This window comes from Eleutherodactylus coqui, chromosome 10, assembly GCF_035609145.1.
Source record: "Eleutherodactylus coqui strain aEleCoq1 chromosome 10, aEleCoq1.hap1, whole genome shotgun sequence".
Classification (NCBI taxonomy): domain Eukaryota; kingdom Metazoa; phylum Chordata; class Amphibia; order Anura; family Eleutherodactylidae; genus Eleutherodactylus; species Eleutherodactylus coqui.
In genome coordinates, this window is record NC_089846.1 from 91,902,554 (window position 1) to 91,926,098 (window position 23,545).

Here is a 23,545-nt window from a genome sequence, read left to right on the forward strand (position 1 = left end):
GCTAACTCTCTGAGGACAGATAACGTAGTAGATGTGACCTGCAGTCCTATGTAACACCACAGATAACCCAGTGAGAGCTCTCTGCTTACAGATAATGTAGTAGATGTGACCTGCAGTCCTTTGTAACACTACCGATAACAGTAATAACTCTGAGGACAGATAATGTAGTAGATGTGACCTGCAGTCCTATGTAACACCATAATAGCTATCACTATGTGCCATCTGTGGTGTTACATTCTATGACATGCAGGTCAGTCCTCCCTGCATGCGGACACGTCACGGCCTCTCACAATCATTCCTAAACTGCTCTGTGCTGCGGAGAGCCCCCGTCCTTCCAATGTGGGACCCTCCATGAACTCAGCACACGCATCATTGACAATGTAGTATCTGAAGCTTTGCTGACAACTTTGGGCCGACTGTTGTAAATGGACCTGTTTTCCCAGGATGCCGAGCTGTTCTTGGTGGCCTGCACATGGGAGGGCTGCTGTAGGACGTTCATTATATGTATCTGCGAGGCAGATACTTGAGGTAAAAAAAAGTCTAGACAAAAATGTAAATATTGAAAGTGAAAAACAAGACCAGATCATCATGGTGAGCGTGTCGCTTCCTCGTGTCGGCGTCTTGGCGGTCGCTTGTTCTCATCCTTCCTGCTTTGTTCTCGGCGCGGCCGCCATGTCAATAAGATGAAAAATGATGTAGATTTGGGAGGATTGAGGCCTCGCTGTAGCATCACTCATATTATTATTCCAGTATCATCTGTTACCAAGTATCAGCAATTCCCACATCTAATTACAGACAGGATTTCAGAGTCATTAAACAGAATACATTTCCATTAGCGACTCTGGAAGACGACGACGAAAATCAACAAGATTACGGCGTGAGGTGCAGTCTGTGCGCTACAGACGTATGCACCGCAACAATGTCACACTGCAACACCCGGCCGTACCAGTCACATCATTACTGACACCCACTGTACTGTATTATACAATACTAATAATAACAATGATCATATCATTGGCATGAAATCATGTATACACTGTGGAGAAAAGTATTTGCCCCCACCACCACCAACACCAATCCTGTTCAGGTGATGTGTGAGCATTAGTTTAAAAGGGGAGGATCCCATATCATATCCCAGTACAGAAATCATATATCACCAGGTGTAGAGCCGACAACGGGGTCTGGCGGGGGGGATGTCACCAGGTGTAGAGCCATCAACGGGGTCTGCCAGGGGGGGGGGGATGTCACCAGGTGTAGAGCCGGCAACGGAGTCAGGTGGGGGGATGTCACCAGGTGTAGAGCTGACAACGGGGGTCTGGCGGGGGGATGTTATAAGGTGTAGAGCTGACAACAGGGTCTGGTGGTGGGATGTCACCAGGTATAGAGCCAACAACAGGGTCTGGTGGTGGGATGTCACCAGGTGTAGAGCAGACACCCAGGTCTGGCAGGGGATGTTACCAGGTGTAGAGCCGACAACGGGGTATAGCAGGGGGATGTCACCAGGTGTAGAGCTGACAACAGGGGTCTGGCGGGGGGGATGTCACCAGGTGTAGAGCCGACAACGGGGGTCTGGCGGGGGGCATGTCACCAGGTGTAGAGCCGACAACGGGGGTCTGGCGGGGGGCATGTCACCAGGTGTAGAGCCGACAACGGGGGTCTGGCGGGGGGCATGTCACCAGGTGTAGAGCCGACAACGGGGTCTGGCGACGGGATGTTATCAGGTGTAGAGCTGACAACAGGGTCTGGTGGGGTGGGATGTCACCAGGTGTAGAGCAGACACCCAGGTCTGGCAGGGGATGTTACCAGGTGTAGAGCCGACAACGGGGTATAGCAGGGGGATGTCACCAGGTGTAGAGCTGACAACGGGGGTCTGGCGGGGGGGATGTCACCAGGTATAGAGCCAACAACGGGGGTCTGGCGGGGGGCATGTCACCAGGTGTAGAGCCGACAATGGGGTCTGGCAGGGTGGATGTCACCAGGTGTAGAGCCGACAACGGGGTCTGGCGGGGGGGATGTCACCAGGTGTAGAGCTGACAACGGGGGTCTGGCGGGGGGATGTTATAAGGTGTAGAGCTGACAACAGGGTCTGGTGGTGGGATGTCACCAGGTATAGAGCCAACAACAGGGTCTGGTGGTGGGATGTCACCAGGTGTAGAGCAGACACCCAGGTCTGGCAGGGGATGTTACCAGGTGTAGAGCCGACAACGGGGTATAGCAGGGGGATGTCACCAGGTGTAGAGCTGACAACAGGGGTCTGGCAGGGTGGATGTCACCAGGTGTAGAGCCGACAATGGGGTCTGGCAGGGTGGATGTCACCAGGTGTAGAGCCGACAACGGGGTCTGGCGGGGGGGGATGTCACCAGGTGTAGAGCTGACAACGGGGGTCTGGCGGGGGGATGTTATAAGGTGTAGAGCTGACAACAGGGTCTGGTGGTGGGATGTCACCAGGTATAGAACCAACAACAGGGTCTGGTGGTGGGATGTCACCAGGTGTAGAGCAGACACCCAGGTCTGGCAGGGGATGTTACCAGGTGTAGAGCCGACAACGGGGTATAGCAGGGGGATGTCACCAGGTGTAGAGCTGACAACAGGGGTCTGGCGGGGGGGATGTCACCAGGTGTAGAGCCGACAACGGGGGTCTGGCGGGGGGCATGTCACCAGGTGTAGAGCCGACAACGGGGGTCTGGTGGGGGGCATGTCACCAGGTGTAGAGCCGACAACGGGGGTCTGGCGGGGGGCATGTCACCAGGTGTAGAGCCGACAACGGGGGTCTGGCGGGGGGCATGTCACCAGGTGTAGAGCCGACAACGGGGGTCTGGCGGGGGGCATGTCACCAGGTGTAGAGCCGACAACGGGGTCTGGCAGGGTGGATGTCACCAGGTGTAGAGCCGACAACGGGGTCTGGCGGGGAGGATGTCACCAGGTGAAGAGCAGACAACGGGGGACTGGCGGGGGGGATGTCACCAGGTGTAGAGCCGACAACTGGGTCTGGCGGGGGGGATGTCACCAGGTGTAGAGCTGACAACGGGGGTCTGGCGGGGGGATGTTATAAGGCGTAGAGCTGACAACAGGGTCTGGTGGTGGGATGTCACCAGGTATAGAGCCAACAACAGGGTCTGGTGGTGGGATGTCACCAGGTGTAGAGCAGACACCCAGGTCTGGCAGGGGATGTTACCAGGTGTAGAGCCGACAACGGGGTATAGCAGGGGGATGTCACCAGGTGTAGAGCTGACAACAGGGGTCTGGCGGGGGGCATGTCACCAGGTGTAGAGCCGACAACGGGGGTCTGGCGGGGAGGATGTCACCAGGTGTAGAGCCGACAACGGGGTCTGGCGGGGAGGATGTCACCAGGTGAAGAGCAGACAACGGGGGACTGGCGGGGGGGATGTCACCAGGTGTAGAGCCGACAACTGGGTCTGGCGGGGGGGGATGTCACCAGGTGTAGAGCTGACAACGGGGGTCTGGCGGGGGGATGTTATAAGGCGTAGAGCTGACAACAGGGTCTGGCGGGGGGATGTCACCAGGTATAGAGCCAACAACAGGGTCTGGTGGTGGGATGTCACCAGGTGTAGAGCAGACACCCAGGTCTGGCAGGGGGACGACACTAGGTGTAGAGCCAACAACAGAGTCTGGCAGGGGGATGTTATCAGGTGTAGAGCAGACAACGGGGGTTTGGCGAGGGGAATGTCACCAGGTGTAGAGCTGAGAATGGGGGTCTGGCAAGGGGAATGTCACCAGGTGTAGAGCTGACAACGGGGTCTGACCGGGGGGATGTCACCAGTTGTAGAGCCGACAACAGGGTCTGGTGGGGGGTATGTCACAAGGTGTAGAGCCGACAACGGGGTCTGACGGGGGGGGGGGGGGGGGATGTCACCAGGTGTAGAGCCGTCAACGGGGTCTGACAGGGGGGATGTCACCAGGTGTAGAGCCGTCAACGGGGTCTGACAGGGGGGATGTCACCAGGTGTAGAGCCGTCAACGGGGTCTGACAGGGGAAATGCCACCAGGTGTAGAGCCGACAGCGAGGTCTGGTGGGGTGGAGGTCACCAGGTGTAGAGCCGACAACCGGGTCTGGCGGGGGGATGTCACCAGGTGTAGAGCCGCCAACTGGTACTGTCGGGGGGATGTCACCAGGTATAAAGCTGAACTCTGGGTCTGGCTCTCATAATGGAGCCCAACTACGCAAATCAGACCAGGGCTGCGAAGCAGATAAGAAAGAGGCTTACAAGTTTCATTTTTCTAATGGAACCATCCAAGAAAATGATATGCTTCAGTTTTTTTATGTTCTAATGACCTGCTGAGCATTCGCATAAGGACAACGGAATAATAGATACAAATGGATTTCCACTAACAGCGAGGTAACAGAAGAGACAAAGTACAGACTACACCATCGTTTCCATGAATATAAAAAGTCCTGAAATTAGAAGGAACAGATTGACAGAGCCGTAAGGTCTTTGTTTCAGTTTTTCTTTCCCTATGATGGAACAGAAGAAACCAGACCACCAATGCAACAGGGCCTAAAATAAAGTGGCACAGATTTACTCACCCTGTCCCTTGGCGTATCCGCACAGCAGATTCCGCCTCTAAATGCGTGGCAGGAATCTGCGGCCAGGCCGTGTATTCTGCAGCGAACTTTACCCTTTCATTGCCGCAAATCCACATGCAGATTTGAAAATGTGAAAACTCACAGTTCCAAACTTTGAGCTGAATCCGCGTTAATAAGGGAGGTGTTGCTGAGTTTTTTTCCATGCATGGATTCCCAATTAAAAAAGGTAAAATACATTACTGGTGCAGATTCTACGTTAAATCTGCAACAGCTAAATGTAGCCAAGTTAGTATAAAAATTAGCCAAATTAATCATAGTTGCTCACGTGTAACAATAAATTTGGCGCTTCTTTAACCACCTTTGTCTCACTTTGCACCACCCATTGGATTGCGGAGTTTGCACCAATGTTTTCATGGCTGAAGGCCATTTATCTCTACTGAGGAGCCGTGGATCAGAAAAAGACCTCTGACTCCTGAAGAGAGAAGATGAAGAATTAATCAGCACACAATTTACTTGACAGCTGAGGATTTGCTACAATTGTACCCAGTGTAGTCAATCCAGTGCTAAACAAGCTGGAAACTAGAATGATACATTGTAGCGAACTGTCAGGTTACAAGGAGGTTACATTGTATCAGTGCAGGCAAGGGCTACTGCAACTCTTATGAACCGCATTGTGATTTTCATCAAAGAATGAGATAAATTATTGTTCATAAAGGCCAAAACCAACACAGTCACTGGACAAACAATGCAAAAAAGTGACCCGTGTTATCTGGGTGGCTGCATTCCAAATGTCAGAGCAGAAATCATATTCCTTCCAGAGTCCTGCAGCCGAGAACATGAAGAGGACTCCAGTATGAAGAAAAAGGGGAAATACAGTATTGCAAAAACCTCAATGTTAGTATCAGGTACTACGCATCCATCCAAGGCCGGTGTCATACGACGCATTGTCATTGCACATCGTGCGTACACGTGAGCCCAACACGCAACACGTGAGCCCAACACGCAACACGTGAGGCCAATAGCCCATTGATTTGTATTGGACCACTCAAACTTGCAATTTTTTTACACATGTATTATTCACACAAAAGAAATCACTGCATGTGCTATTTTGGCATATTATGTGCGCAAGATGTCCACAAGCTTGGTGACTATGTCTAATCCTTAGCAGCAAAAGAGCGAGTGCAGCTCTGGAGTATAATACAGGATAAGTAATGTATGTACACAGTGACTCCACCAGCAGAATAGTGAGTGCAGCTCTGGAGTATAATACAGGATGTAACTCAGGAGCAGTACAGGATAGGTAATGTATGTACACAGTGACTCCACCAGCAGAATAGTGATTGCAGCTCTGGAGTATAGTACAGCATGTAACTCAGGATCAGTACAGGATAAGTAATGTATGTACACAGTGACTCCAGCAGCAGAATAGTGAGTGCAGCTCTGGAGTATAATACAGGATGTAACTTGGGAAAAGTACAGGATAAGTAATGTATGAAGATAGTGACTCCACCAGCAGAATAGTGAGTGCAGCTCTGGAGTATAATACAGGATGTACCTCAGGATCAGTACAGGATAAGTAATGCATGTACACAGTGACTCCACCACCAGCAGAATAGTGAGTGCAGCTCTGGTGTATAATACAGGATATAACTCAGGATCAGTACAGGATAAATAATGTATGTACACAGTGACTCCACCAGCAGAATAGTGAGTGCAGCTCTGGAGTATAATACAGGATATCATTTCGTACACACATTGTTTTGCCCCATTCTGGTCTGGGAGCCTTAGGCTACTCTCACACATGCAGTTGCCAAAAAGCCATGATTTTGATTGCAGTGATTTTACCGCCATTTTCAGACACAGGTCCCTACCTCCAACAGCGGGTTTTAACGCACCCTATCATTGTGATAGGTGATGAGGTGCATTTATTGTGGCAAAATAGAGCAGACAGCATTCGAAAACCGTGGTGCTAGAAAGCGACATGTTGGAGTGCATGTCTGCGAGGCTCCACTGAAAAGAATATAAGTTTAACCGCAGCTTTCAAAATGCCACGATAATCGCTGTAAAAAGTTCATGTGCGAGATTGGCCTTGGACTTTACCTGAATATTTCTCATCACATGCCTAGAAGTCTATGGTCCAGACTTACAATTCCAGATACACAGCACAGGCTGTATGCATTAACGTGTGTGTGACTATTAATGCGATTATCTCTGGCTACCCCTGGCATGGAAGGGGTGTATGAATTGCAGACGCTTCGCCTGATATTGGGCTCCCATGCGGCACGCAGCAATTCGTGGCAATCCAGGGATCAGGCTGGCAGCTGTACAATGAGCGGGCGATCATCCAGTCCAGATGCAAAAATGTTATCTAATCAACTACTATTACATTATGAACCGAGCTCTGTGCCAAATGCAGATTTTTATAACCAACGGCGCTCAAGTATGACCGGAACCACGGGAGGAACACGTAGCGCATTCTGCATGTTCACGTAACCTATAGAAAACCAGATCCAAGATGCCCCACACGGGAAATATTCTGAGTAAATTGTGCTGCCAATTAGCGGATTAATTTTACTAGTCCCTCGTGGTCCCAGAAGCTCCCAATCAAAATTTTGCAGCTTTTTGCCCTTATATTTTTGTCTATTTTTTTGGAAACTCAAATTAACTTTAGTCACGTTTTACAATGTTCACAGTAAAAATGTCTGTATTATACTCAGCAGAACTGCAGAGCAAGAGGATACAGCTCATTTACAGAACGCTTGTTACATTAGGTCTTCTTCTGACTGGCCCCTTTAATAGAGCCCCGGCCGTCTCATGATTGGTGCTTTCCTCTATGGAAATTCTCCCCGTGACCCCAGAGTGCGGCATAAAATCACGTGACAAGTTTTCTGTGGATCAGTTTCAGCGACTTCCAATGAGGCCGGGTCATCGGTGCTGGACTAGCTGGGGTCGGGATTTCACTGCCAACTGTGGGGTTTTTTCATACAACAGTGTACGGATTATACAGAGAATGGTGCAACCGAGGAAAGCATCCAGCAAAAGGGGATCCTGTGAATGGAAACAACTCATTACCAAAAGGGGTCGGAGGAGGATGTCAAGAATCGTTCTGACCAACAGGCGCTGCACAGTCAGCCGAATACAACGCTGGAGATCCAACTAATGTGCCTGAACACACAACTCGCCTTTCCACCCACCTTAAAAAAAAGTACTAAAAGTTTTACAACACATCACACGTACCCCAGAGCGCAGCCATTAGAATATACAAGGCAAACACCCTCATACCACGATGTCCCAGGTTATGGGTCTTGCAAGGCGACTATGAAACTCCCTAAGTCCTTAAGGCATAAAATAAGCGGATCACGTGATGTTTGTGGTTAAGATGAAATTCCTTCTGTCGCTGCATTAGTTGGTCATCTTTATTGTTCCGCCATCTTTTGTTCCCAGATTAACAAGTGAACATCTCCTCTAATATGTGAAATCCTTGAAATTCTGGAAAGAAACAAATCCTGCTGAGCGTGTTATGGCGGCGCGTTCCTGGTGGGTGTAGAACATGAAAGGTTACGGTATGGATCTGTGCCTACGCCATTACTTTTCAACTTCAGAAGCGTCGTCCTTCCTCTGCTAACTCGGCAATCATCCAGCTGACAGATTCCGAGCTCCCCTTAATAATGCATAGGATTTTCTTTTAACATGTCACTGCAGAAGTATCAATTCTGCCCTCGTGTCGCCGCTGACGCTGATTTTTCCTGACAGCGTTCCATTAAACCAATGAGTTTCTCCCTCCTGACGCTTCCTTAAATATTCCTCCGAGTGATGGATTTGTGCCGGCGTTTTGTTTAGTTTTTTTTGTTGTTTTTTTTTAAACAGATTGCAAAGGATGTTTTTGCATTTCTGAGCGAGCAGCTGCGCAGGTAGCAAAGGTGACAACGGAGAAGACAATGGTTAGTTTTTTTCTATATTCATTTTTAAATTAAGGCTGTGGCAAAGATTATAAAACCCTAAATAAAAAAAAAATTACGGGCACCTTTTGGGGGAAAAAAAATTTGCTTAAAGGGAACAATCCGGATTTTAAAAAAGACAAAAACAAAAAGAAAATAAAAAACTAAAACTCAGCATTTTCACACTGACCACAGAGCCTAATACTGGTCTGATGCCTTCTCATCTGGGAGAAAGCTTTGCTTTAGTAATCTCACTAACGTCATAGCCAGGATTACACTGAGAGGCAACACACAATATACATACTCACACACTAATATATATAGATAGATATATATATATATATATATATATATATCTATCTATCTATACACACACATATTATACATATACATACACATACACACACACACATAAGCAGGATCCATCATTCACCATAGGTGATCAGCGGTGATTGTCTACTCCCCTCCCTGACAGTCATTTCTGCAATAGGGTTTAAATAAAAAAAATTTGCAGTTTGTCTTCTGCAGTTTCAACATATCACTGTATATGAAGACTGCTAAGAGCCCAATTACAGATAACGATTATTGCTTAAAATTCATTCAAATGAGCAATAATCCTGCAGTGTAAATGCAAAGAGATGTTTCACTATTCGCTCCCTTTACTTTCAGTCAGCATAAAACTATTGCTGTATTGCAGACTTGTCGCTCTGTGTCACATAGAAGGTGACACACTGAGCAAGAGGTCTGATGTCGCATGTCATCATTCCGATTCTCACTGGATCGCAGCAATCTGGAGATAAACGTTCCGTGTAAACGCTGGCACGATCTGAACGATGAATGATAATTCACATAAAAACTGAACGAAATTGGGCCCATGTAAACAGGCAGCCACTCATCTATAACTGCCTGTATGCTATGAATGGGGGCAGGTAGGCCTGAAACGATGATTCGCTGAGCAATCATTGCTCCTATGTAAAAGCGCTAAAACACCTGTCAGGCGCACAGGCACATGACAGTTGTCCCATGTTAAACAGCCCGCAGCCTACAGTCCAGCTCACTGACAAATCTTCTATCGTGATTTAGTCTGCAGTTTATATATTCAGTGATAGGTAGAAGTTGCAGAAGAGAAGCTTTGCAAATTTTTTACTGAAACTCTATTGAAAAATGATTGTCAGCCCAATTACAGGTACTTAAAGTGAAAGAAATAATACACTGCCTCCCAAAGGTGTCTGTAGCCTTTGATGTTAACTTAAAACCCCCAGAAGCGGCTTCCATTTATTTATGTTAACCATTTATAGTATAAAGAAGCTACAGTCAGTCAATTTTTTAAAAAACAAAACGGAAACATATCAATTCTGGTTTTTGCAGTCCTTTTGGTCGCCTTCAGGCAGCTTTTTCTGGCATTTTTGTTGGATGCTATTTCATAACTTGCATCTTTCGGCTTCTACAATTCTACAAGTAATCTTGTAGATCTGATACCTTATCGCTCGCTATAAGATCATGCATTTTTGTTAGCCTTTAGATCTACAGGATCACTTGGTTTCTCTTGCTGGGAACAATCACATTTTGCTCTACTGGCTAACACTGGCCTGACCCTAGCCTACTTGAAGGCCGACTATCGCCATCTCCTAGGTATGCCGATTGGGAGACCATTTAATGGCAGAGTTAGGCCATTGTGCCACATCTGAAACTTATTAGCTTTCTGTCTCAATCTTTAAAGCATATGAAAGTATTAAGAAAGATGGGGGCAGCTTCAGAGTTCCTGTTTTCAGTTTATGCCTCAAACATTAATAGGTCATTTGTCCTGTTGGTAAATTTGGTACCCATTGGCACAGGGGAGAGACTGGTGCGCCCCCCCTTGTATTGACCCCCACAACGCCCCTTCCTATTACTTAAGGCTTGTTCACATCAGAACCCAGAGGTTCCATATTTCTGCTTCATTTGAGAAGCAGGAAATTGAGCCCCCTGACTGAATAGATCCGTCTTATGGCAGAACCAATTGGCGCACAACAGACCCAATTGACTATAATAGGATCAGTTCGGTATCCAGCTGGGCTTCCAGCTATTTAAGAGGTTGATCGCGCGCTGCAAGCTGCACTATTTCATCCTGCTTATAAACAGAATTTAGCAGCTGAGGTTCTGAACGGAACTTCTGACTGATGTGAAGAAGCCCATTCACATTCTGTTATTTGTATTTATGGCTTTTATTTATTTGTTGTTTTTTATGTTCTTTTTCCTCTTGTTTATTTGTGTTTGTTCTTCGCCTTTGTGAATCCTCTGAGCTGGAAACAAGTTGACAGGAGAGTTAACACGCAGTTTCTGCATGTGAGTTCGCTGAAGAAATACTTAGCGCTGTTTGATATTTCACAGGGGAAAGCAAGAAAGCAATTACTAAATCATGCATGGTAGCTCCGAATCTCAACAAAAAGCAAAGCGAGGGCTTTAATCTGTGTACGAAGGCAGCCGAGAGAGCGTGTGCTGTGTTAAATACCACGGTACATGGCAGGTCTTTGACTGCGTTTATTTAATACTGTATGATAGTTAAAAGCCTGGAAAAGTAACTAAGTGTCAGATCCCAGCAAGTGAATGAGCTCTTAAAGGTGCAGTAATGCGCTAAATACCAAGTTATGTACAGAACAGCACAGGCAGGGGTGGAAACTGTAACTGACTCACAATATATATTCTCTTTACTTACATTCTGTGTTCACTGAGCAATGCACTTTGTATTAAATGCCAGAAAAAGCGGAGGAAAGGAAGTGACAACTGCTATGGGCATAGGTTTCCACTACAATAGTAATTGCAAGTTTTCCTAAAAAAATTAGGATGCCCTCTATGTTCAAGAATACAACTACTGTAATACTGCTCCCTATGTACAAGAACATAACTACTATAATAATGCCCCCTATGTACAAGAATATAACTACTATAATACTGCCCCTATGTACAAGAACATAACTACTATAATACTGCCCCCTATGTACAAGAATATAACTACTATAATACTGCCCCTATGTACAAGAATATAACTACCATAATACTGCCCTCTATGTACAAGAATATAACTACTATACTACTGCCCCCTGTGTACAAGAACATAACTACTATAATACTGCCCCTATGTACAAGAATATAACTACTATAATACTACCCCTATGTACAAGAATATAACTACTATAATACTGCCCCTATGTACAAGAATATAACTACCATAATACTGCCCTCTATGTACAAGAATATAACTACTATACTACTGCCCCCTGTGTACAAGAACATAACTACTATAATACTGCCCCTATGTACAAGAATATAACTACTATAATACTACCCCTATGTACAAGAATATAACTACTATAATACTGCCCCTATGTACAAGAATATAACTACTATAATACTACCCCCTATGTACAAGAATATAACTACTATAACACTGCTCCTATGTACAAGTATATAACTTCTATAATACTGCCCCCTATGTACAAGAATATAACTACTATAATACTACCCCCTATGTATAAGAATATAACTACTATAATACTGCCCCTATGTACAAGAATATAACTACTGTAATACTGCTCCCTATGTACAAGAATATAACTACTATAATACTGCCCCTATGTACAAGAATATAACTACTATAATACTACCCCCTATGTATAAGAATATAACTACTATAATACTGCCCCTATGTACAAGAATATAACTACTGTAATACTGCTCCCTATGTACAAGAATATAACTACTATAATAATGCCTCCTAGGTACAAGAATATAACTACTATAATACTACCCCCTATGTACAAGAATATAACTACTATAATACTGCCCCTATGTACAAGAATATAACTACTATAATACTGCCCCTATGTACAAGAATATAACTACTATAATACTGCCTCCCATGTACAAGAATATAACTACTATAATACTGCCTCCTATGTACAAGAATATAACTACTATAATACTGCTCCTATGTACAAGAATATAACTACTATAATACTGCCCCTATGTACAAGAATATAACTACTATAATACTGCCCCTATGTACAAGAATATAACTACTATAATACTGCCCCTATGTACAAGAATATAACTACTATAATACTGCCTCCTATGTACAAGAATAAAACTACTATAATACTGCTCCTATGTAGAAGAATATAACTACTATAATACTGCCCCTATGTACAAGAATATAACTACTATAATACTGCCTCCTAGGTACAAGAATATAACTACTATAATACTGCCTCCTATGTACAAGAATATAACTACTATAATACTGTCCCCTATGTACTAGAATATAACTACTATAATACTGCCCCTATGTACAAGAATATAACTACTATAATACTGCCTCCTATGTACAAGAATATAACTACTATAATACTGTCCCCTATGTACTAGAATATAACTACTATAATACTGCCTCCTAGGTACAAGAATATAACTACTATAATACTGCCTCCTATGTACAAGAATATAACTATTATAATACTGCCCCCATGTACAAGAATATAACTACTATAATACTGCCCCCATGTACAAGAATATAACTACTATAATACTGCCACCTATGTACAAGAATATAACTACTGTAATACTGCCCCCTATGTACAAGAATAGAACTACTATAATACTGCCCCCTATGTACAAGAATAGCCTTAACTTGATTAGTTTCAAAATTAATTCTCCATGTGAAAAACAGAAAATTAACCAGCGCTCCGGTGCTTTGGAAAATGGCAGATGATGCAAGGTAGTGCTGTTTTTCTGTTTTTCACATTGATCTATCCCTATCCCGTGGTGGTTTTTTCATCGCCGGGAGCAACCAAGACGCTCTCCTCAGGATGTCTCATGAGACCGGTGTGAGGAATTTCTTTCTGGATTGACACGCCATCTTGGATATTGACGCACGGGCACCCCACAGACGGGCCCGGCGTCACGGGGTGAGTTACCTTCTGCACACGATTGCCCCATATTTATTTACGTATATTCTCTGTATTTTTTGACAACCACGTCTTATCCATTTCTTGGAGCGCTATCCATCTTTATCTTCTTAAAATTAATTCTTCGTAACTGCAGACTGGCCACGGATTCCGTGGGAAAAGCAACATTTAAAAAAAAAATGCATGCTACGAATTGCCCCGATCCTCCGCGGCCAGTCTATCCATTGGATAGGGCTGACCAGCGGAAATTCGGTGGCAGCTCCTGCTCCGGGGCAGCGGCGATCTGCCGTGAGACTTCGCATCGCCCTTGGCCAGGGGGCCTATGTCTCCCAATATTTTGGCAACCTTTTCTTATTGGTTTAGTTATCTATGTTATTAGTCATACGTCCGTTTCCCTTTAAGGTAAAGTTTATAGCAGTAATTTGGATTATGCAGATTTGGTGTCTAGTGATGCAGAAGCTGAATAACTTTTGCTCGGAGTCACAGATATGACTTTTCTGCTACATTTCTCTGCAGGTCTGACAGACTCCATGACAATTAGTCGGCGCAGGGAAATTCTGTTTGGCACCGGGACGATCAGCTGTGGATGTGCAGCTACTGATCTGTGGGCAAGCAGCGAGCAGGTGTACGTCTTTACGGCGTTCCACTCCGGTACTGAGACTGCAGCTCCTGCCAATGATCCATGAACCTCTGGCTGGCGTCGACTTCAGATGCTGCTCATCTGCTCCAAGATCCTGATAAAGCAAATGTAAGCGCAGAGTGCAGAACACGAGCGTTTGGCCAGGAACAGGTAAACAGCGGCAATTCAAGGATTTCAGAGGTTTCAAGCGATTGCTTCTTCCAACAACGACAGCGCAATTGTGTAATTAAAATTTGCAAAACAAAATAGACGAGGAGGAGAGTTACATTCTACAACACTGCTGCAGCTAACATCACATTGTGTATCTGTAGGGGCATGGAAAGAGCTGCTGCTCCCTGCGAGCATCTGCAGACGTGGCCAAGACACTCTGTGAGCATCCAGCCACTGAAGGCCACCAACCGTGGTGTAGTTGGGACAACAGAGAACAGGTGTTCTGAGTGCTGAGAAGTCGTCCTACCCCCTAGCCAGTAGCACTGTCTGGGGAGACACACCAGAGTAAGGAAACCCTGTCCTGCGCCAGTCTTAATGTATGAAGGCTAGGGCTAGGACAATATAAGCATTGGATGGACACCATATTGTTGTAAAGCGATACAGCAAGAACAAGAGCAAAGCAGTTTTGAAGTGGTGGAGGCCACCATCAAGGAGGGCTGCAACTATGGCCATCTCGCTATGTGGTAATGAGTCATGCAGAGCCAAGATCTCGTGAGCTCCTGCGTTACAGAGACAGTCATGACAGCCGCTGGTTGGTGCCTGCAAGCCGAAGTAGACACCGGTAGAGAAACTAGCGATATTACTGCTTTGTGATCCATGATCGAAGATTTCAGCGGGGACATGGAACTCTTGATTTCCATGCAACATTGTGGACAGCTGGAAAAACAGCACTACCTGACAGTGAATTGGGCTTGTCCATGATACATCACCCACCTGAAAGCTGGCAGAGCTGAGGACTTGTCCATTAGTATCCAGGACTACAGACTGATACATTTTAGCAAACGGTTAGAACAAAGAGATTTGTATGACTGATGTCTAAACGGGATAGTAAGAGCACCTTCACACGGGTTAGTTGGCAGATATCTGAGGCCGGCTCTCGGGAAGCAAATCTGCGTGCAGCCACTCCAGGTGGAAATTGGGTCAATTTCCACAGCAAAACATTTTTTCAGCCGTCGCTAGTAATGCCTCGTCCACGTGAAGACGATCCCAGCTTCTCTTGGGTACCGCCTCTTAAGTTCTGCAGGAAACTTCCTGCACAATGCGGGCGCCACGAGCGGAGTTTCACTTTTGCTGATGAACTTTTGTTGTTCTCCTCTTTAAAGAGGGAAAAAAAGAAGAACATAATAAAAGCAGCAGAAATGGTTTCTCATCTATTCCAAGTCTCAGGAACAGAGATTGACAGTGACAAACCCCACAGATCAGCGGCATCCAGGGGCCGCGCCGCCTCCTCTGGCCAATGATATGGGATAGATGTGACTAATGGGGGGATCTGGCGCTGGCTCACAGACCTCCGGGTGATTGAGAGACGACATAAAATGTAAATGAGCTCATTTCCAATCGCTTAATTGTAACGATGCAACAAGCAAAGCAAAGAATTTACTGTCTCCAGTTTTCTCTAAAAAGCAATCAGTGGAAAAGACAACTTCAGTGATTTATCGGAAGCGTCTCTATCCTCGCACTCCATCCATTAACCGCCTGAGGCAGATGCAAGATGGATGGACGGTGGCTACAAGATGACTTACAGTAAAGTCCCAAAAATCCGGAACCCTCTAATCTGCTATAATAGATCCAACGCTGGATTACTAGGGGGTCGTCTGGTGCTGCCAAGGTCTACATACAAAAGCAGCAGCGCAGCAAGTACATCCCATCATTACTGTAGAGCTGCAGCGCTGAGCGAACTCCGTATACCAGTAATGCTTTACACAAGAGCGACCTGTGGCCAGATCATTAATATAGAAGATGGAAGGGGCAGAGACCAGCTCCTTTATATATATAGTGGGAGGGGATGAGGGGGTGACAATATTCTTTACACTGAATGACCCCTCTATTAGACCCCCATCTAGTAGCTCGTTGGACCACTTTGACCTTACGAACTGCAGCAATTCGTCATGGTGTAGATTCCATTAAGTGATTAAATCGTTTTTCAGGAATATCGGCCCCTGCGGACAGGAAGCTGCTTGTAGTTGCTGCACATCAGATGGAGGTGCTGACATGTTCTGACCAGCTGACAGGAAGGGTTCAGTGACTCGTGCTGCTTACGCCAAATTGTGACCCCCCATCAGCAACAGAAATCTGGATCCATCTGACCAGGAGATGTTTTTCCACTGCTCAGGGATACAAGTTTTGCGCTCTTTTGCCCGCTGGAGTCTCATCTTTCTGTTTCTCTTAGACACAATGGCTCTGGAACTGGTCGTCTGCTGTTTGGGTCCATCAACGCTAATGAATGGCGAGTTGTACATTTGAACACATTAGTTGGAAAAGCAGTGTTGTGCTCAGCTACTCCTGATCGTTCAGTGCCTTACATCCTCCTCTGACCCCTTTCGGTCACGAGTGGTTTCCATCCACAGGTTCCCCTTTCGCTGGATATTTTTCCTTGACCACGCCATTTTCAGTACAATCGCCACACTGTTACACGAGAACCATCCCCTCCCACCCCCCACCCCTTCCCACAGTTGGCAGCGAAATCCTGGCTCCGGCCAGTCTAGTACCGATGACCAGGCCAGGGTAACGTATATTCCGGATCACGATGTTACAACCACCTTGCGATTTCTACCACAACGTTTCCCTAACAAAGCAGAAGGCTATGGAAAGGTTTGCTTGTGCTATGGGACGTAACAGGAAAGCAACTGGATCACGTTGCGCCAAAGATTCGGTTGGCTTTAACGCTGCACCTTTTTTTTACGGACCTAAAAGCCTCATCCTCTTCTACCGAGCTATTAAGTTACAGAATGCGCAAATTTGCGAGTTCTAATTTGACAGCTCCAATTGTAATAATTGAGCGAATTTTTCCCCGGCAGTTCTGCGCCACCATAACCTTTACTGATGAATGACAACGTTGCGAGCGCCGCAGAACACGGACTAATTTCCTAAAACAATAAAACATAGAATTTCTCATTCAGGGCTCAGAGCAACGTGAGCGACGAGATGTTATTCATGCCTCCAATCTAGATGCGAAGTCATGTTCTAGTCATTATGTCCCGTGCTCGGCGCGGCCCTGAATCGCGTATCTGCCGTTCGTCTATCAGTTCTTTGATTTTCTTTGTTTTCAAATCTGTGGGAGGAAAATAAAAGGAATAAACACCAAGTAGTCAACGCTTTCATTTTAGTTTTTCATCGTCTCGGCGCTCAGGAGTGGTAGCAGGTCGCGTCACGCAGCAGCCTGAAGTGAATGTTGCCGCGGTTATGAGACGAGGTATTCGCTTCTTTTCTTGTTTTTCTTCAGAAATAAAACACCAAGCAAGAAGGACGTGAATTAGTGCGCCATCACAGAACAGCGAAGAGCGGCTGCTGCTGTGGGGCGAGAGAACCAGAGAGTCTTCCAAGTACCTGAACCAGCAGTGGGTGTGTCGGAAAAGGGGGTGGGGCCACCAATCCTAAAAGCCACACCCTCAAGAGTGTAGCATTGTATGGCAGAATGATCATCACTGCAGGTTCATCCAGAAGAGCAGACACAGTGGGGTACATTTACTAAGATGTGCACTTTACTGCGCTGAAGTAAAATGCGCCAATTGGGGCTTTTTTTGCCAATGTAGCATGCCCTCTTAATAAATTGGGTGAATCTTGGGCTATTTTAAGTCAAAAAATGTAATAGATTTGTGCTGCGCTTTGGATTAAAACTTCAATATTTCTCTGAACCAGTTGGCCCCGCCCACTCCTGCTAAGTCCCACCCACAAGCGTGGTGAAATTTACTCAATAAATTCATTACAAGTATCACTGCATATAATGTAACTGACTGTCTAATTAGGAGTTGGTGAACTCTTCCTCGCCTTCCTACAGCGCCCGCTACCCACCTTTCACAATGTTCACAAAACTCCTCAGTGATCACAAAATTAATTTAGCGACTTGAAGACAGGAAGGAGGAGGATGCCATGCCAGCTTGTGTCTCTCAGACTGCGTGACTGCAAGCTATGAGGGGGGGGGGTGCAGCTGCAGCCTCTCTCTCAGCCTGTGTGACTGCAAGCTATGAGAGGGGAGGGGGTGCAGCTGCAGCCTCTCTCAGCCTGTGTGACTGCAAGCTATGAGAGGGGAGGGGGGTGCAGCTGCAGCCTCTCTCTCAGCCTGTGTGACTGCAAGCTATGAGAGGGGAGGGGGTGCAGCTGCAGCCTCTCTCAGCCTGTGTGACTGCAAGCTATGAGAGGGGAGGGGGGTGCTGCTGCAGCCTCTCTCAGCCTGTGTGACTGCAAGCAATGAGAGGGGAGGGGGTGCAGCTGCAGCCTCTCTCAGGCTGTGTGACTGCAAGCTATGAGAGGGGAGGGGGGTGCAGCTGCAGCCTCTCTCAGCCTGTGTGACTGCAAGCAATGAGAGGGGAGGGGGGTGCAGCTGCAGCCTCTCTCTCCGCCTGTGTGACTGCAAGTTATGAGAGGGGAGGGGGGAGCAGCTGCAGCCTCTCTCAGCCTGTGTGACTGCAAGCTATGAGAGGGGAGGGGGTGCAGCTGCAGCCTCTCTCAGCCTGTGTGACTGCAAGCTATGAGAGGGGAGGGGGGAGCAGCTGCAGCCTCTCTCAGCCTGTGTGACTGCAAGCTATGAGAGGGGAGGGGGTGCAGCTGCAGCCTCTCTCAGCCTGTGTGACTGCAAGCTATGAGAGGGGAGGGAAATAAAGCTGTAGCTTCTTTCTCTTTGAGCTTGTGTGACTACAGGATATGGGAGGGGAGGGGGTGCAGCTAGAGCTTCTGTCTCTCCAAATCATTGTGACTGCATGCTGTAAGAGAGGAGGGGGATGCAGCTGCAGATTCTCTCTCTGAGCTTCTGTGATTGCATGCTGTCAGATAAGAGGGCGATGTGGCTGCAGCATCTCTTTCTCTGAACCTGTAAGACTCCTGCATGCTGTGAGAGAGGAGGGGTGCAGCTGCAGATTCTCTCTCTCTCTGGCTGTATGACTCTGCATTCTGGGAGACAGTAGGGGATGCAGCTGCAGCCTCTCTGAGTCTGTGTGAGAGGGAGCCAACTGACTCCTCCACATCACCACAAGTGTCCACCCACCCAGCAAGCAGGAGGAGAGAACTGGTGCAGTTAATGACCTTTTACACAGACCAATGATTGGAAAAGAACATTCCTAGGAATGTTAAGGCCATGTGAAGGTGCCAACGATCATCCAATGTTTGCCAGGTGATGCCATCTTTTATATGGCATGTAGACCAAAGCCGATCCTATTATTGCTTACAAGTAGATGCTCGAGTTCGTTAACCTCCTAATTAAAATTTTCCTGATTTTTGCTTCTAACAAACACAAACGGTTTCCTGGATCGTTCGCTTCAGTTCAGTTCCAGATGCAAACACTTGATATGAGACGCCGCATTGTACGCAGTCGCGGCCTCCGATGAAGCTTCTGTAAGGTAAAGAGCTGGTAAATGCGGGATTTCATGCAGAGCGCGGGGACGTCTCCGTAGGGCCCAGGGCCTCAGCTGGAAGCCTCCCTGCATAATAGATTAATACAGCGACGGTCGTGTAAAATGGGAAGCGCCATATTGGTTGCAGGTTTACATTACTGGAACAAAACAAAGGTCACCTTGTATCCACCTCTCATGGCGAAAACGACAATCAGCGGACGCCATCAAGATGCAAATCAACAAGATGCCAGAGAAAGAAATTCAATGCAGAAATTCAATATACAATATATACAGTGAAGATGTACACTTGTACTCACCGCCCAGTGAAGTCATTACAGGATATGGGGTTCACTTACTTAATGAGGTAGTGCCATCCCTCTACACTGTCTACTACAAGGTGTGAAATCCTCTTTCACTCCAGGGAAAAAGGGGCTTTGCAGTCGTAGGGTCCCGTTTGCAATTTAAAGACCTAGCTTTAATGTCCTGAGCGCCCCCTACAGGAGTATACAAATCCCTGCATCTACTGATATACAATCTAGATAGTGTACATTATAACATACTGAGCAGATCCATTGTAACAAACCGTCAGCAGGATGAACTATTAGGCCTAGATGGATTTTCTGTTCCCAAAAGTAAATGTCTTCATTCATAGACAGCAAGCAGAGATCTTGAAAACGGTGAGGAATTAAAACACAAAGTCTATTAAAAAGTTACTAAACTTTTCAAGATATGAGCCGAAGAAATGAAATCTGTGAACGACTGAAGGGACAACCGGCAACATCGTACGATTGTGAGTTACGCCCGCTGACCGCACGGCTACATGCAGGCGCCATCACACCCGCTTACCTGCATTAGAATTGAGTTCTTCATTCTCAGACTCCGTCCCGTTCTGACTGCCGCTCCCGTGAAGGCTGCTTATGGCCATCAGCTTCATCTTCTGGAGTTTCATGGCTTCCGCCATCGCAGCCGCTGTCAGTCCTGTAGGAGAAAAGAGCGCAGTTTTCAGAGGATTCCTGAACGTCTCGCGTCTGTCAGACACGGAGATACAATAGAGGCCACTTCACCCGACACCAAGGTAACCTGTCATTTCATCCCACTGTGTCCCTGATTTACACGTATCCCTAAATATCCTGCTGCATTGCGCTGTGGTAGAAGTAGTGGTTCCTACAAAACTACTTGTACAGTCCTGACGCCGTCCACGCCGCGCAGCACGCGGTTTATTAAAGGTTTACACCAACGCATAAAAGTCGGACATTTGTTGCAGAGCATCTTGTGTAGCAAAATGTGTAACTTTCTGCTATTTTACGATGGGCCCGCCACTTCTTTAAAAGGCCAGTCAAACTTACGTCGGTGACAGGCTGCCATACTTTGCCCTCCGGCCGGACCGCGGGTCTCCTGACACTAACTACAAGCATCATATATATCTCTGATACTTAGGCCCCTCTCACACAAACACGCTTTTCACCACGATTAGCGTGGCGTCCCAAGTGCTGCGCTAACTGCGGTACAACACCCCCACTGATTTTAATGGGTCTTCAGATCTGCGCTCGAATGCAGCGTTTCTAACGCCGCAATTTGAGCGCTGTCTGTTCTATTTTTGCACATTTTAGTATTTTTTTATGCACCTCATCACCCGTCACAATCATGGAGTGCATTAAAGTGCTGTCAAATGCTGCGACATGCGTTAAAAAAAAGGCTGCTAGAAATTGCTGTAAAAGTGCTGCGATTTCGAGCGGCGTTTCCTGAACGCATGTGTGGGAGTGGCCTTACAGTTTGGGCAAGGAGACTTATGGTCAGGTTGGGATGTACTTCTGTATTAAGGACGCACAACGGTGGCCAAAATATGGCAGTGCATCACCGTCGTGACCATAATATATGCAGGGGCGGCCATAACTGCAATATACACCAGCTTATTGCCGGCTGCCGCAGACTTCGGATTTAGCAAACCAACGACCTAAGAAGCGCCAAGTGTATCAAGAGCCGTGTGCCTTCATTGCTCTTCACACCAGCCAAATCTTTACTTAAACGGTCGTAGAAAATGCTGATCTAAGTAAAACTGCGTCTATGTGGTTTAATCTCACAATCTTCAAGAACTCCACTTGTTGTCAGTGAATAAGAACATCCTTCTTTACACCCAGAGGCTGAGAATCCCGTCCGTGCCTAATATTTCTTAGGGTCCGCTCACATCACGTATTTAGTTTACAATAGGCATGTATGCTGAGAAAGCCCCGGCATACACCCCTTCAGCTACAGTCCGACTAACACAAAAAGGTACAGAAGAGCGCGGTCTAATACATGGGAGCCTATGGGGAACAGATCCCGCCATATAATACCCACCGCAGACATTAAAGGGCTTGTATCACAATTGTACGTTTTCTCCTATCCACAGGACATCCACAAGATAAATGATAACTTGCTCAATGGTGGGGGGGTCTCACTGCTATCCCTTACCCTGTGAATAGAGGATAACTCAGTTGCCGTATGACCCCTTTAAGTGGATAGCATTATACCCTTTGGATGATGGAGGCTATTTCCGGTGTAGATCTGGCATAAAATCCCAGCTATAATAGCACAGCATGCTGCACTATTTCATCTGGGAAAATGCTGGAAGGAAGACGGACCCCATTATAGTCAGTGGGGTCTGTTTGGCATGGCTGTGAGTGTGCTGAGATATGTATAAGGTGGCTTTCCTGGCATTATACAATAAATCCACCAAGAACACAGTGTGAGCACAGACTTCCAGCTGAGGATTCGTTACAATTTCTTCTGTCTATAGAATTCTCTGTGAACTGCATGCAGCACAAATCTGTCCTGAGGGGTTGTTACAAAGAATCCCTGAGAGACAAAACTGGAAACAACGTATCAGATAGAATACTGGATACAGTTATTAGATTAGAACAGACTTCACAGTCTCCAGATATAAACAGGACTGGTCACATTCACTGACAGCAGCAGAGATCTTAAATGCTGAGGAACGGAAGATAAAACGTGTTGCAAGTAGCAGAACTTATGTAATACAATGTGTTATTTAAAACGACTGGCCCTTTAAGCTGGGGTGAAATATTAACGCCAGAGATTTCTCCTGTAAAACGATGACAACCAATAACCGGCGCTACCGGCGAGATGATCCCATAAAGCATCTAATTGATTGCGTCGTCCTCGTATCACACTGAAAGCCGCGCTGTCAGATCTGCGAACAGCTAAATTAACAGAAGGAAAACTCTTAGCGATCCGATTCCAAGCTTTGCAATTAATTAAATGGAATGCCGGAGTCGGTGAACTGATGCTTGTTCCGATATTAAAACAAAACACTTAATTACATTCACAGTCGACGTGCCGCAACTAATACCGCGCTGGATTAAAGTGACTTGCTCGCGGCTCCGATACAGCGGCGCTGGTGGAGTCCGCACTGTTCTTAGGTTCAGACATGATAAAATCCTTCAAGACGGCTCGGAAGATCGGCACCTTTTAGGTCTGCCTTTGTTTACTGTCCCATTGGGTTCAGTAGGAATCTGGGCCACATTGTGGTAAATAGGAACAAATGATCGATCTTCAGCATCAGTAAAGGGGTTGTACCAAGCTTGACTTAACACGTATCCACAGGACAGGTAATAAGTTTAAATCAGTGGGGGTCTCACCTTTCAGATCCCCACTGATCCCAAGAACAGAGGTCCTGCGTCCCCCTCTAATCTGCACCCAGCGCAGTTAGAAGGTGACTGAATAGACTGACGGCCGAGCATGCATTGTGCCACCCCATTCATCTCAATGGGACTACCGGAAATTGCAGCCCCACTAAAATGAATGGAGCAGCGCCGCACGTGTGACCAGTGAGCCGTAGCGAAAAGGAGAGGGGAACACAGAAGCCCTGTTCCCTCTATTCCTGAGGCTATACAGCCCCTTTAAATGAAAAAATCCCAAATTGGATTCTTCCAACTCAGATTT

The 23,545-nt window shown here is 46.5% G+C and overlaps 1 protein-coding gene across 7 annotated transcripts in view; it reads right to left on the reverse strand.

Annotated features, from left to right (window-relative positions):
* DACH2 (dachshund family transcription factor 2) overlaps window positions 1-23,545 on the reverse strand; it is a 322,480-nt gene that overhangs the window by 111,970 nt on the left and 186,965 nt on the right. For all 7 annotated transcript variants that reach the window (XM_066581450.1, XM_066581449.1, XM_066581448.1 and 4 more), the window contains one exon: window positions 20,450-20,581. In XM_066581450.1, coding sequence (XP_066437547.1) covers window positions 20,450-20,581 — 132 coding nt within the window. The remainder of the gene's footprint in view (window positions 1-20,449; window positions 20,582-23,545) is intronic.